At 39.0% G+C, this 13276-nt stretch overlaps 2 protein-coding genes across 11 annotated transcripts in view; one reads left to right on the forward strand and one right to left on the reverse strand.

The window, feature by feature from the left end:
* Positions 1-13276, reverse strand: part of GTPBP8 (GTP binding protein 8) — a 172115-nt gene that overhangs the window by 144675 nt on the left and 14164 nt on the right. The gene's annotated exons all lie outside the window — the stretch shown is intronic.
* Positions 1015-13249, forward strand: RMP64 (ribonuclease MRP subunit p64). Of its 3 annotated transcripts, none has more exons than XM_015241982.3 (9): positions 1015-1200; positions 2871-3025; positions 4841-4920; positions 5298-5429; positions 5854-5931; positions 7271-7632; positions 7969-8030; positions 10189-10403; positions 12616-13249. In XM_015241982.3, the coding sequence occupies exons 1-9, from the start codon at positions 1098-1100 to the stop codon at positions 13076-13078; spliced, it is 1650 nt and encodes a 549-aa protein (XP_015097468.1). In that variant the 5' UTR covers positions 1015-1097; the 3' UTR covers positions 13079-13249. The 3 variants fall into 3 exon arrangements, with proteins under 3 accessions (XP_015097468.1, XP_006207626.1, XP_031537057.1); XM_006207564.4 differs by having other exon boundaries at positions 1016-1200; positions 10150-10403; XM_031681197.2 differs by having other exon boundaries at positions 1086-1225; positions 10150-10403.

The following is a 13276-nucleotide window of genomic DNA, read 5'->3' on the forward strand; positions in this document are numbered from 1 at the left end:
CTGGAAAAAACAAGAAAATGAATTCTCCACTGCAGCCTCCAGAAGGATCCAGCCCTGCCAACTTTAGTCCACTGAAATCCATTTTGGACTTCTGACCTCCAGAAATGTAATGTAATAACTGTCTTAAGTGACGATGTTTGTAGTAATCTGTTACAGCAGCAACAGGAAGCTGATACAGAGGCCAACATAGGACACTTTATGTAGTACTTAAAGGGGTCTCTCTATCAAGCTATGGAGTGGGGACGGGATGCTCAAGAAGAATTACCTAGGTGATAAAACCAGAGCTGAGATTGTTTCAGGGAAATGATCCAGGTAGAGAAATTAGTATGTACAGAGTGACACACAGCATGTAAAGTGTTTCAACACATTATAGTGGGGGTCTTAAGTAAGGCGGCATCAGGGAGGCTAAATATAAATGAACTATTAGATATTAATGAGGTGAAGATCAGCAAAGTTTGGAATAAATACCGTTTTGTTCTCGACACTGATATAAGATAGGGTTAATGGAGAGTCAGACAGCCTCCAAGTTTCTGCGATGTGATCGCGGTTTTGCTGCTCAACGTAGAGCCTTCCCTAACTCAAACACTTCTGCGTTACAAATACACACTTTATATAAGTCTATTTCATTTCTTCCTTTTCCCCTAATGTCTGAGGTGGAGATGGGGCTATATGCACCAAGTTAACTGTGGGCCTCACTCTCCACATCTGTAAAATGCCTTGCAGTAGTTTCAAAATTGGCTGTGCCTCAGAATCTCGTGGGGAAGCAATGCAGATTCCCCGCCTAATTCTGCAATTCTGATTAAGTAGTACCGGGATGGGGCTTCCCCGCCCTCTCCCCTTCTCCCAAGTGATTCTGATACCCGGCCAGGCACTGGTGACAAGGGGCTGGATGACAACCTGGGTCCTTCAGGTCTACGGTATTCGGTCTACGATTCCGCGAAGGACCCGCCCCACCCCGCCCCGCCCCGCCCCGCCCCACTCCTTGCCCTCTTCCCGCCCCTTGCCTTCTTCCCGCCCCTGACGTCGTCTCCTCCGTGGGTTGCTCCTCTTGCTCTCGCCTAGCTCCGCCTTCTCCAGCCCCTCCCCTGCCTTCCAAGATGGCTGCGCTGCTACCGGGCCCGGAGCCGTGGAACCGCGTGAGGATCCCCAAGGCAGGGAGCCGCAGCGAAGTGACAGTGCAGGACCCTGGCGCGGCGCTGGGTGAGTGAGGCGCCTGGCGAGGGGGGTAAGCCTTTCCGGGCCGGGGCCGGCGCACGTGCGCGGGGGCGGGACTTCCGGAGCCCGCAGGACGCTGGGAAGAGCCGCGGCCAAGCATGACCTGGGCTCCGGAGTTTGCTAAGGAAGCTTTTAGGGCCTGGGGGCTTCACGATACTCTTCGCCTACCGTGCCGAACGCAGGGCCTGGCTGAGCGCCTAAGGCCCAAGACCCAGCCCCGCGCCCACAGGGCGTGAGGGGAAAGTGCTGCCTGGGAACCCTTCATTAACTCAGGCCCCCCAGAGCCGTGGTTACTCCTCAGTCTTTTCCAGCTTCTGCCTGAGGGATTGCGGGCCGTCACTTTTACCGCATTCTGCACTTACGCCGCAGTCTTTCTGGGTTCCCCATTCCTTAAATGTAGAATGGGGTTAGTTTTCCCAGCCCATCACCGGACTGTGGGGAGGATCTAATGATGTCATGTAGGAGGGCGTGCTCTTAAACTAAAGTGTTCTATCAGTGTATGATGGCATTGCCATTATTAGGCAGTTATTAGGCAGTAGGGCAGTACGAGCTTGGCCTGGATTTGCATCCTGGCTCTTACTCTGCTGCAGCTAGGGTGAGGGATAGAGGGGTCGTTATTGAAGCTTTCAGGTCCTCAGTTCATTTTCAAATAAAGATAAAAATAATACTTGCCTCGTAAAGCTATTTTGATGAAAGAGTTAATATTATAGGTAAAGCATTTGGAACAATTCCTGATATGGTAAATAAACAAATAATAGCTATTATTTTTAATATTAAATACTTGTAAACTATCTAATCATCACATCTCACTCCCCATACATCCATCCTGCACAGTTTACACATTAATCTTTCCCCTTCCTCTTTTCAAAAATTCCTTAACAGGATTCCTATTAGGGGTGGAAATTCAGCAACTCTCTCCCCACCCCTAAGGCAACCCTTTCTGGCCTTAAATAGTTGGGGCAATAAGAAAGTTCGCCACATTACACAGAAATCTGCCTTTGTATTAGTTCTCCTTAGGATGCTAGTGCTACCCTCAGAGCCACAGAGAACACATCAATTCCATCTTATACTTCATAGCTTTTTAGACTAGGAAGCTGATACCTTGTTTTGCTAAGCACCCTGTGTTGAGTCTGACGTTCATTATACAACTTCCAGTTGTTATAGTGGTTTCTCTTTTTGAGTGTATTCTTAAAGTGGTACCCAAAACAGTACCTTTGTCTTTTAAGAGTATGAATTTATTATTCTGTCTTGCTTATGTGCAGAGCAAAACAGGGGATTTAGAGAAGTATACATCATGTGTCCCACCTTCAAGGTCCTTTAAGGTGTTAAGTGTACACCAAATGGTTGGCTGAAAGTATTCACATGAAGGATTATTAAAATCATGATAAATGGGAAGTAAAAATATACATTACATTGTAGTTTAACAGATGTAATCTTAGATGTTCTCTTAATGATTTCCTGGACTTGATATCATGTCATCATTTTCCAACTTTTGACATATGTAGAATCATTATGTTATAGGTGAAGCTGATTATGTTAATTTATTCTTGATTTTTTTAAACAAGTGAGGAGATGCTGCTTTTTTCCGTGTATTTTTTTCTATAATATACTTAATATAGAAATGCACGTTGTCTTATTAAACATCTCTGCTTTAGACCTTTGCATTGCAGCTGTAATTAAAGAATGCTATCTCGTTACACTGTCACTGAAGAGCCAAATCTTAGATGCAGAAACAGATGTGTTATGTGCAGTCCTTTACAGCAATCACAACAGAATGGGCCACCACAAGCCCCATTTGGCCCTCAAACAGGTAAGGAGGAAGTGCCTTGTGTTTAAGACTCAACTTGATGAAGATGGCAATTGCACTGCCACTTAATATTTTGTTATTTATGGAAATCATGGTAAATTGTCATTTATGAGTCTTCAGCCCACAGTTACATGCACACTTTGATTTTTTTATTTTTCTGAAAGCATTTCAAGAATAGCTTATTATAGAAAGGAACTATGATTCTTTCCCAGTCTTGTTTCTAGTAGGTGGGTAATTTTTATGAAAAGTTTTCTTCATTATATGTAAGCTATAATAAATGACTGTACCTTTGCTTAGTTTAAAGATTGAGTGATTTGATCAAGACAAAGTGGTGGATTAAGAACCAGTTTTCCTAAGCATAATCAAAATCCCAAAACCATTAAAAAAACAGAGTTGTGATTTATTTATTGTGGAGTATGTATTCTGACTGGTAATACATTAGAGTAAATGAGTATTTAATAAGTTGTGGTGTAAAGTGGTTTTGTTTAACAGTTGGAGTTTAAGACAAAATTGGGCTCTCCAGCTCAGGGACTACACCACAGAGTAGAGCCTCTTAAGCTGAGTTCCTTATATACTCATTCATGCATTTTATTAATTCTCCATATATTTTTGAAACTTCATGTGCCAGGCACTATGCTTCGTGCTGGGTAAACAGGGGTGAAAAAGACAGACATAACCTCTAGCTCACAGATTCGTGTTCTCTGGTTAATTTTCCACTCCCATTACTTAAGGCAAAAACAATGAAGATTTTTTCATCAAAGAAAAATTTGGGATCATTGTGTTTTCTTAAGTTTCTTCTCTGGGACAGCTTTTATCTCCTTCTGAGTCTTTTTACTCCAAAACCAAACTTGTCACCTCAGATTGAATTTACAGATTTCTCCTCCTGGCTTCCAAGTTGTGAATAATTATCCAGTCAGAACAATCTGGTGTTCTGTTTCTCTGCTTCTTCCTTTAGGTAGCTCTTCCATCTGGTCAACTGATTAGTCAAAACTTTCTCTGCATCCAGTCCCTTCTTTTAGTTCCGGCTGCCATCTCTTTTTTCAGGCCTTGTCAACTTTTAGTTGTCTTGCAATCCTGACTGATCTTTCCTCCTCCCGTCTTTCCTCGACGCTGGCATATTCATGTGTACCAAAGCCAGGTTAATCATCCTGAAACACAGCTTTGGTTGTTACTGGTCCTCCACTGCCTCCTGAATAAAGACTAAACCGCTGAGCTTAGCTTAGAAGACCTTCTGTGATCCTGCCTCTTCAGCTTTCCTTAGCTCAGGCTTCTCTCTGGTCTTTATCTTCATACACTTTCTATTCCAAGGAACCTGAACTCTTCATGAATCCTACTCACCACACTCGTTCCTCCCTGAGCCTTGCTCACCTGGTCCTGTATGTTCAGGAAGCCCAGTCCCTCCATCACTCTCTTCCTGTCTGTGGCACTTACAGGCTGTTGAAATATAGTACTTAACAGGTTACTATCTTACTTTAATAGTTTCAGTATTAGAAATCATGTTGCTTCAGAAAAATTATCATCTTGAGAATAATCTTATTCTTACCTTGGTCCCCTTTATAGCATTAAGCACATCCTGGCATATAGTAAATTCTTAGCATAAACTGATTTGAGAAGTTTACTTGGCTGGATAAATTTCAGAATTTTAACCGGAAGCAATACGCTTTGGGCTGCAGGTTTCTTTACCCTTAAAAAAAGGCATTCTGTGGTATTCAGTGTATTTCTGTACTTTGAAATTTTGCATCTCTTTGTTCTCCTGGTCACATCAGCGGCCTTGTCTGTATAATATACGTATGAATTTGAGCTGCTCTTCCCTTTCAGGTTGAACAGTGTTTAAAACGTTTGAAGAACATGAATTTGGAAGGTTCAATTCAAGATCTCTCTGAGTCATTTTCTTCTAAGTAAGTGGTCCATTTGCTTTGCAGTGGGCTTTGTGGTGGGCTGGGAACTCAGTGACTTGCTGTGACCTTGCTTTAGACTTTCCTTTGATTATTACTGGAATATAAACAATTATACCTCAGCTGTACAAACATTGTTTTAATAAAGGGCCCCTGGTATTTGTGGTAATCTTCTCTTGGCCTTTAGGAGGGAATAGCATGACACTGAAATCAGGGTCATGATAAGTTATATTGAAACATCAGTGTGAGTCAACTTCAGTGAGTCATTATTAAGCATCACTACCTCAAATTGAGCTTAAAGCAAGTCTGCACTTGAAAACTGCTATATAAGTGCTTTATATTTAAGAATGAAAGTAATGTACTTTTCTGTTTTTGTCAAGTGAAAAGCAGCCTGTAGCTACCAGAGCATGTGTCATCCCCAGCCAACCAGTGGTGGAATTCGTGTTGATGAAGATTTTAGGAGCCTGCAAGTTGCTACTACGCCTTTTGGACTGTTGCTGCAAGACATTTCTGTATCCTTGAATTAAGTGAAAGATCTTCTCAACTGGAATTTTCTGGATGTATTTAATAGTATTTCTCTTTGAAAGCTGGAGATTCTGTAAGAATTATAAGTTAAGGGAATTTTTAAAATTTTGCTTTTTTGGCTTTTCTCAGTAATTGGCTGATATAGCCATTGCCTGAGACTTCTGTATCTACTAGTCTGTTTTATCCTAAGGGCACTGACAGAAATTCTTAACCTTAGAAGCTAAATTTATTATGAGACCTCTAGCAGAGTGTATATTACTTTAAGTTTCCATGACTTAAATACAACATGTTTTAAGGCTGTAATTCCTTCAAGAAAATTCTTTCTAGTTTCAGTCTGTTTCTTTCATAAATGTAGCTCAAAAAATCTAAATTCCTTTCGTTCTGTTTTCCAACTTTAACTTGATACTCCAGCTTGACTGTGAAACATCTAGGTTTGCAAGAATTCATTATTTTAAACCTTGTGATGGTTGGGCTGGTGAGCAGGTTATGGTACGTATGTACGTACCTTTGAAATCCTTCATTTCTTTTTCATCTCTTTAACTCAGCCTAGGTTTCTCATTACTAGTTTTCATGTTTGCTTTCCCATGGGGTGCTGAAGGTGCAGGAATTCTGTTTCTTCATTTCATCAGAGTTTATTTGTGGTGGATTGGGAAGCTAAGTATTGATGGTTATGTCAAAAGACTAGGCTTTGAATCTGAAGCCATGAATTAACCTCATCACTAAACAATTAAGCAAGTGAATTGCTATGATTAGCAACTGGAATTAACAAAAGAAAAAATGGTTACTGTAATCGTTCAGCAGGTGGGTCATTTAAAATGAAGCTGTTCCCAGGCAGTCTGTATCATTTGATTCTGCCACTCGGTTTCTAATTTTTTTTAAAAACCAATGTTGTGTTAATTTTTTTGTAAGTTTTTAAATTTTTTATTAATTTTCTTGGAGGGGAGGTAATTAGGTATGTTTGTTTGTTTGTTTAGAATGGAGGTACTGGGGATTGAACCCCAGTACGTGCTAAGCCTGCTGCGCTCTACCGGGAGCTATATCCTCCCCCCAGCAGTGACCTTCTTTATGTGGTCTAGATTCCTTTCTTCCACCTGAAAAACAACTGCTTTTTGAGACATAGTTGAAGTAAAGATCACTGGTAATACTAGTTGCAAACCTTCCCTTTCACCTCACAATACATTATGAAACTTATTTGATGGATAATTGGACTCAAAAATCTGCCTAAATTTATAAGGAGAACTATTTTTGTCCATTTTAAACAATGGGGGTGATTAGCTCTTATTTGAATGAAGTCGAAAAGAGAATCCTCTTGCTTTGATATCTTAACCTGGGTATCTCAAGTACTATTTCCAATCATCTTGTTTTTTATTCTGCTTATTTTTAGAACTAATAATGTTAGAATTACTAATCATATTATTTTAAAGTGTCAAGCATTCATTATTCTTTTCTATAATGAAAATAGCTTGAATTTTTGCTGATTACAATAATACATGCTTATTTTAAGAAAATTTAAAAACACAAAAAATATGAAGAACCTGAAATTTGTCTAAAAATCTCACCATCAAGATACGACCACACTTAAGATTTTGATGCACATCCTGTGAGATATATCTCCATGTAGTACTTTATTTGGCTTTATATATATAACATTTTATACCTGGATTTTTCTGTTCTGGCTGGACTAATCTTGGCTCTTTGAAAGTATGTACTAAAAACAGGGGCAGATTGACAGATATTATTTTCAGCCTTGAATCTGTTGTGGTTATTATGTCATCTGTAAATTATAGCTACTGGCTAATTGATGAGGTCCTGTTTCTTCTTTCTCTAGGGTTCTCTATAAAGATGTTTTAAAAAGACTGATTTCTTTATATGAGCCATTGTTTGGATTACTTCAGGAGGTCTCCAGGATTCAACCATTGCCTTACTTCAAAGGTTTTACCTTTCCTTCTGATATTGCTGAATTTTTAGGAGAGCCCTATTTTGAAGTCTTTAAGAAAAAAATGCCTACAGCTTTTGCAGCTAAAGGAGTAACTAAATTGCTAAATAAACTGTTTTTAACAAAAGAGCAATCACAAAGATCCAGTGAGGAAACTTTACTTAGAATTTCCGAAAAATCTAAACAAATGAAGATCGATATACAGAATAATGTGGATCTTGGACAGCCAGTTAAGAAAAAGAAAATCTTAAAAGGTAATTTGCTTTGATATGGTACATACTCTTAAAAAAAAAACCCCAAAAAACCTGCTGAAATTACAGTATAGTTACACATTGTATAGGAAGAAATTCAGCATCTCGCTAATTAATTTTAACTCACATTAATTATCTTTAGAGAGGCATGGTAATACCTGTGTTTTTAAACTTACGCATTTAGTTATTTGTTTCTGTTGCTTCATAGTTCTTGGTTTGCTTAATTCCCTTTATTTCTTTTGTAGTAATTTGGCAAGAATGTTGTCTTGCACTTAAGAATTTGTTGATTTGAAAAGAGTTGCCTAAGTTTTTACATCTGTGATCTTTCCGTCTCCACAGAAGAATCATCAGAATTTGATGTGAGGGCTTTCTGCAAACAGCTGAAACATAAAACTATTCAGGTTTGTTTGACTTATTTTAATATATCTTATGACTTCTGCTAATTTGTAGAGTAGATGCCACTTACCAAGGGCAGAGACTGAATCCTACTTCTACTTTTGACCCCAGCCCTAAGCGTAGTGCCATCTTAGTTCTCAGCCTAAGCTTCTGAATGAATAGAGGCACTCCCAAGGGGTTTGAGTGCCTCTAGTTAATACAGTTAGTAGAATGCCTTCAGAAACATTTTACTAAGAGTTTTGCTTTTTGCTAGAATTTTAAAATGATCCTAGGATCCATCATAGGAGTGGACTGTACTGCTTAAAAGTATGGGTTTTGCAGTCAGACAGAAATGGTTTGAGTCCTGGCTTTGGTTTCTCCTAGCTGTGTGACCTTATGTAAGTTTCTTGACCTTCCCTACCTCTACTTTCTAATAATAGTATGTACCTCATAGAGTTGTGCCAGTTTTAGTGCATGTATAGTGTTCAGCACAGAGTCCAGAGTATGGTAAGCACTTAATTGATGTTAGATGTTGTTAGCTATTTTCATCATTATCCCTATCCTCATCCTTTGTCATGAGGCTTCTATTTCTTTCTTCCTGTAAGAGTTCAAGCTTTAACACGATTCCTCTTCTTGCCCAGTGTCTGTAAATTCTGTTTGTCTGGACTTAGCACAGATAACATCAGTGTCACCCTCTTTCATCACTAACTTCTTGACTTCTTTTATCCTCTCTTCTCAAAATTGTTTTCTTCCGGTTTCCTACATGGGTTATTTCTTCTACTCTATTCAAGAATCCTTAATCATTTATAGTAAGTCAGAGTACTTTCTTGAAGATTTACCCGGATTCCAGCTTGCATTTACATTTTGTCCAGTTCATGAGTTCCAGAGGGAGACGACATCATCACCATCACCACCACCACCACCACCACCACCACCACCACCATCATCATCCCTATACTGCATTTACTCTTGCCAGGCATTGTTCAAAACAGTTTGTATGTATTAACTCATATAATCCTTGCAAAAGCCCTGTGAGTTACATACTATTATTCTTGTTTCCATATTTCAGATGAAAAAATTGAGGCATAGAAAGGACAAGAAATTTGCTCAGGCCACACAGCAGATACAGGGCAGAGCTGGGATCTGAACACAGGCAGTTTGATTTCACAGTCTCTGTCCTTTTTCATTACACTAGTCCCCCAGATAGTTCTGTCAGCTCTCTCTTAAGAACTGTGGCCCTCTGTGACCCTTGAGATTTCTGCAGTCCATCCACCTGATCCTAGGTGAGCTGGTTCCAGCATCCCTCTTATTCATGACCAGTCACTGCCACATTTTTAGTGTTTAGCACCAGTATGCTAAAGTTTTAGTCAAACTTCTTTTATTGAGCTCCAACACAAAGTATTGATAGGTCTCCACCTTTCGTATTTCCTACTACTTTTTAATATTTTTTGAGAGAGATATTTGGAAGAAGGTAAGTTTTGAGTGGAGTATAGAAGAAGACCTAAAGGTGGCATATTTTAATAAACAGTAAAAGTTGATAAAATTCAAACTTGACTTGATACAGAAAGATGAGGTTGAAGAGACAAAGGTGCCACATCAAAAGATGACTGAATTGGAAATGTTGCTCAGTTAAGCATTTTTAATATACATTCAGCAGTCATCCCCATCTTCACACGTTTTCAGTAACATTTATGACCCATCATTGAGGACAGTGACTCAGGATATAGAAATAAATGAAGAACAAGCTGTGGTAGCCCAGTATAGAGGAAAAGGACTCTTCAGTTCTGGGTTTTTTTTCCCTACCAGATAGGTTTTGACCAGTACTTAATCATGTGGACTTTTATTCTTATGTGTAGGTTAAATAGACAGGTATGGAAATACTTATATTGCTACCTGTGTACAACTGAATTCAGCTACAGATGGGATCTGCTGTAGCAGAGGGGGGAGGAAACCTTGTGTTAGGAGCAGAGGATAAAAAATTTAAGACAAAAGGAAAGCATAGTGAGCTGGAAAAAACTTTTTTCCTTCTTTTGAAAAGACGTGTTTTCAAATTATGATAGTCTACGAGTCAGCTTTTCTCTGTTGTCATATATTTATAAGTCTTTAACAAATCCAATATATTTTTATCACTTTTCCACATTTCAGACTAACTTCGAGTTTAAATGTTCTCAATCCAAATTAAAGGCAACCAAACATTCTTGGAAAGCAATAGGAACTCCCTGTGTAAGAAGTTTTGTGCAAAGATTCCAAGAAGCTGAGACTTTCATAGAACTTTCTAAAGAAATCCAAATGGCGATTCAGTGGTGTAGGAGCAAAAAACTCAAGGCTCAGACCACCTTTCTGGGTAGTAAACTTCTTAAAAGCAACCGGCTTAAACATGTGGAAGCTCAAGGCTACAGGTAAGTATATTACAAAAATTATATTCCTTTACTTTTTTTGTTACCATTTAGGGCACAAGTACATATATTCAAGTTAGCCGCCTTTAAAATGGGATGTCCAGTAAGCTGGGGGCTAAAATTAGGATCTACTCAAACAAATTCTGTTTACTGCTTTTGTTGGGCAAATCTATATATATCATTGGGAGGAAGAAAGTAAACTTGGTTAATTGGATTATTCACTTATACCCTTCACCATTCCATCCTTTCATTCAGAAAGTGTTAGGAGTGTCTGTGGTATGCTAAGCCTGGGGATAAGCCAGATTTAATCCTCAGGGAGCTCTAGCTCCACCTCTAGCGGGAGAGACAGTCAGTCTGCCCACAGCTTCAGTGGGATGACGGTGTGGGAGAAGAAATGCCTGCCTCCTACAAGGGCGCACCCCAGCCCCTGGGGTCAGGGTCAGGTAGGTTTTGTTCACAGGAGCTAGATTCTCCATGAATTGATTTCTTCCTTTTCCTGTGATTCTTACATTCTTAGAACTGCTGAAGGATGGTTATCTTTGGCTGTGAGGCAGTAATACTTGAAACAGTACATGAAGTTAAATACTTTAGGGCTCTATGTTTTTATTGAAAAAATAATAGATGCTCATGTTTAACAATTTGAGACACAAATGGCTTCAAAAATTCTTATTCCCCCTTCACAGAGGCAATCACTCTGAGCAGCTTTTTATGTATCCTTTAAGAAGTACTCTGGGCATCCACTATTATTTCTTATGTATAGTTACAGACATGTATCTGGTTCAGGACTTTACAGTGGTTCCCATGGATGAATCACTTAGTCTAAAATTTGTTAAATTTTCTTTAAAAATTTATGGAAAAGGTATTTGTCTTAGTAAAAAAATATGATACATTGTGAGAGCTCTGTTTTGATTAAGAGCTGTGGGAGAAGTTAAGTATTCCTAAGGGATGAACTGCTGGAAGGGTTTATTTACACTGGGCTTCCCCTAAAGGTCTGTAGCCATTTAAAAGGGATCTATTCTAGGGTGGAAACTCAGCCTGAGATTGAGCTGTTTGTTCAGGATTGCATTTAAAGTCAGGGGTAGATGAAGCAGAGATAATTAAAAGTTAATGCAGAGGGTGACAAACTGGTAGTTATTTAATTAAAACATTATTCTATACTCCACAAAAACAGAGCTGCCCTGTTTTGCTGTTTCAGTAATATGTTACATGTGTAGTACATTTTAAGTTGATTTAATATCCACAATAACTCTGTGAGGTAGGTAGTATTATTCACATTGTATAGATGAGGAAATAGAGGATTTTGCTCAGGGTGATAGAATTGGAGATCTAGAACTCAATTCAGATCCTCTGATTCTTCTATTTTCATTATTTCTATTTCAGTTGGGAAGTACACCTACCCTCTCCTCACTTAAAAATCACCATTTATAGTAAGACTAAATGGTTTGGAAACAGATCATGCATTACTACATTAGAATGGGCTTCCTCAAACTTCTCTATTTGTTTAAAAAGGAAGAGGAGAGGTTAGGAAGTAGAGACTCATGCTAATCTTTTGAAATCTGACTATCCCAAAGAGTGAGGCAGTTAGGGAGGTACCTTGTGGCAGTACACCCTGTTCAGAAGCAAAACACCTAAAATAATCAGCCATTTGAGCTCTGAATTCCCAGACTTGAAGATGAAATATGAATCACAATTAGGGTAGCTCAAGGCTGTCATTCTGTCTTTGCCAGAAGCTCTGTTTTCTCATTCCTCTTCACTTTTACTCCCTTTTCCTTGACTATTTCCTGCTATAATACGAAGCTGTTAATCCACAAATGGGTTGACGCATCCTTGTAAATTTCCCATTTGTGATACATCTTTCCCCCAGTTCTCCTATTAAAGTATGAACAGATTAGCTATCATCAAGGAAAAGCTCTGGCACTGAAATATGGAGATATCTCACCATTCAACTACCTCGCTAGTTATAGGAGCTACTTTATTTTGGCAACATAATGGGGACACATTTGCCAACAATCTGAATCAGAGGGAAGTTGCGCTCTGAAAACACAGATCTGATTTGAAACTCCTGTTCCCTTATTCATTATGATTCTGGACTTGTACACAGGCAAAAATATAAATTGTATATTTTTCAGTTGGAAGTTGGCAAAAAGGAGACAGAAGTTTTTGAGAATGTCTTTCTGCATCTTAATCTCCAGTTTTCCCTCTCTGTCTTTTAAAGTTTGCCAAAGAAACTTGAGTGCATAAAAACGTCTATTTGCAACTGCCTTCTTCATGGCTCAGGTAGCAAAACTTCAAAGCATCATCTGAGACGAAGAAGATCACAGAATAAATTTTCAATGAGACGAAGGAAACCACAGAGAAAACTGCAGTCGACTCTTTTAAAGGAAGTCCAGCAGCCACCTCAAGGGACTCAGAGTGCTACACAAACCAGTAAAGGGAGACTCTCACACCCTGCAGTTCGCAGAACTGATCTCTTTCCTAACAATAAGCAACTCTTGAGTAGAAGAGTTTCAAATCCTGTCATACAAACTAAGGAGAAACAAATACATGAAAATCTTATAGGAAGCAATGAAAATGAAACTGATTCTTGGACAATGATGCAAACAAACAAACATAATACAACAGGGACCATTAAGGAGACACATGACATTGATGATATTTTTGCTTTGATGGGAGTTTAGATGCTCATATGTTAGACTTTTAAGTGATTAACTAACTAGTCCAGTGTTTTGCTGTTTTAAGTAGAACAGCTGAGATCTGGAAAGATCTGGAAGTACCACTTGGACTCAGAGGAGCTGCTTTAGTGCAACATTGTACAGCATTTCATTTCACTTCAATAAACATTTATCATAGCTTTGTGTCATTTAATCGACAAATAT

This window comes from Vicugna pacos, chromosome 1, assembly GCF_048564905.1.
Source record: "Vicugna pacos chromosome 1, VicPac4, whole genome shotgun sequence".
Lineage (NCBI taxonomy): Eukaryota > Metazoa > Chordata > Mammalia > Artiodactyla > Camelidae > Vicugna > Vicugna pacos.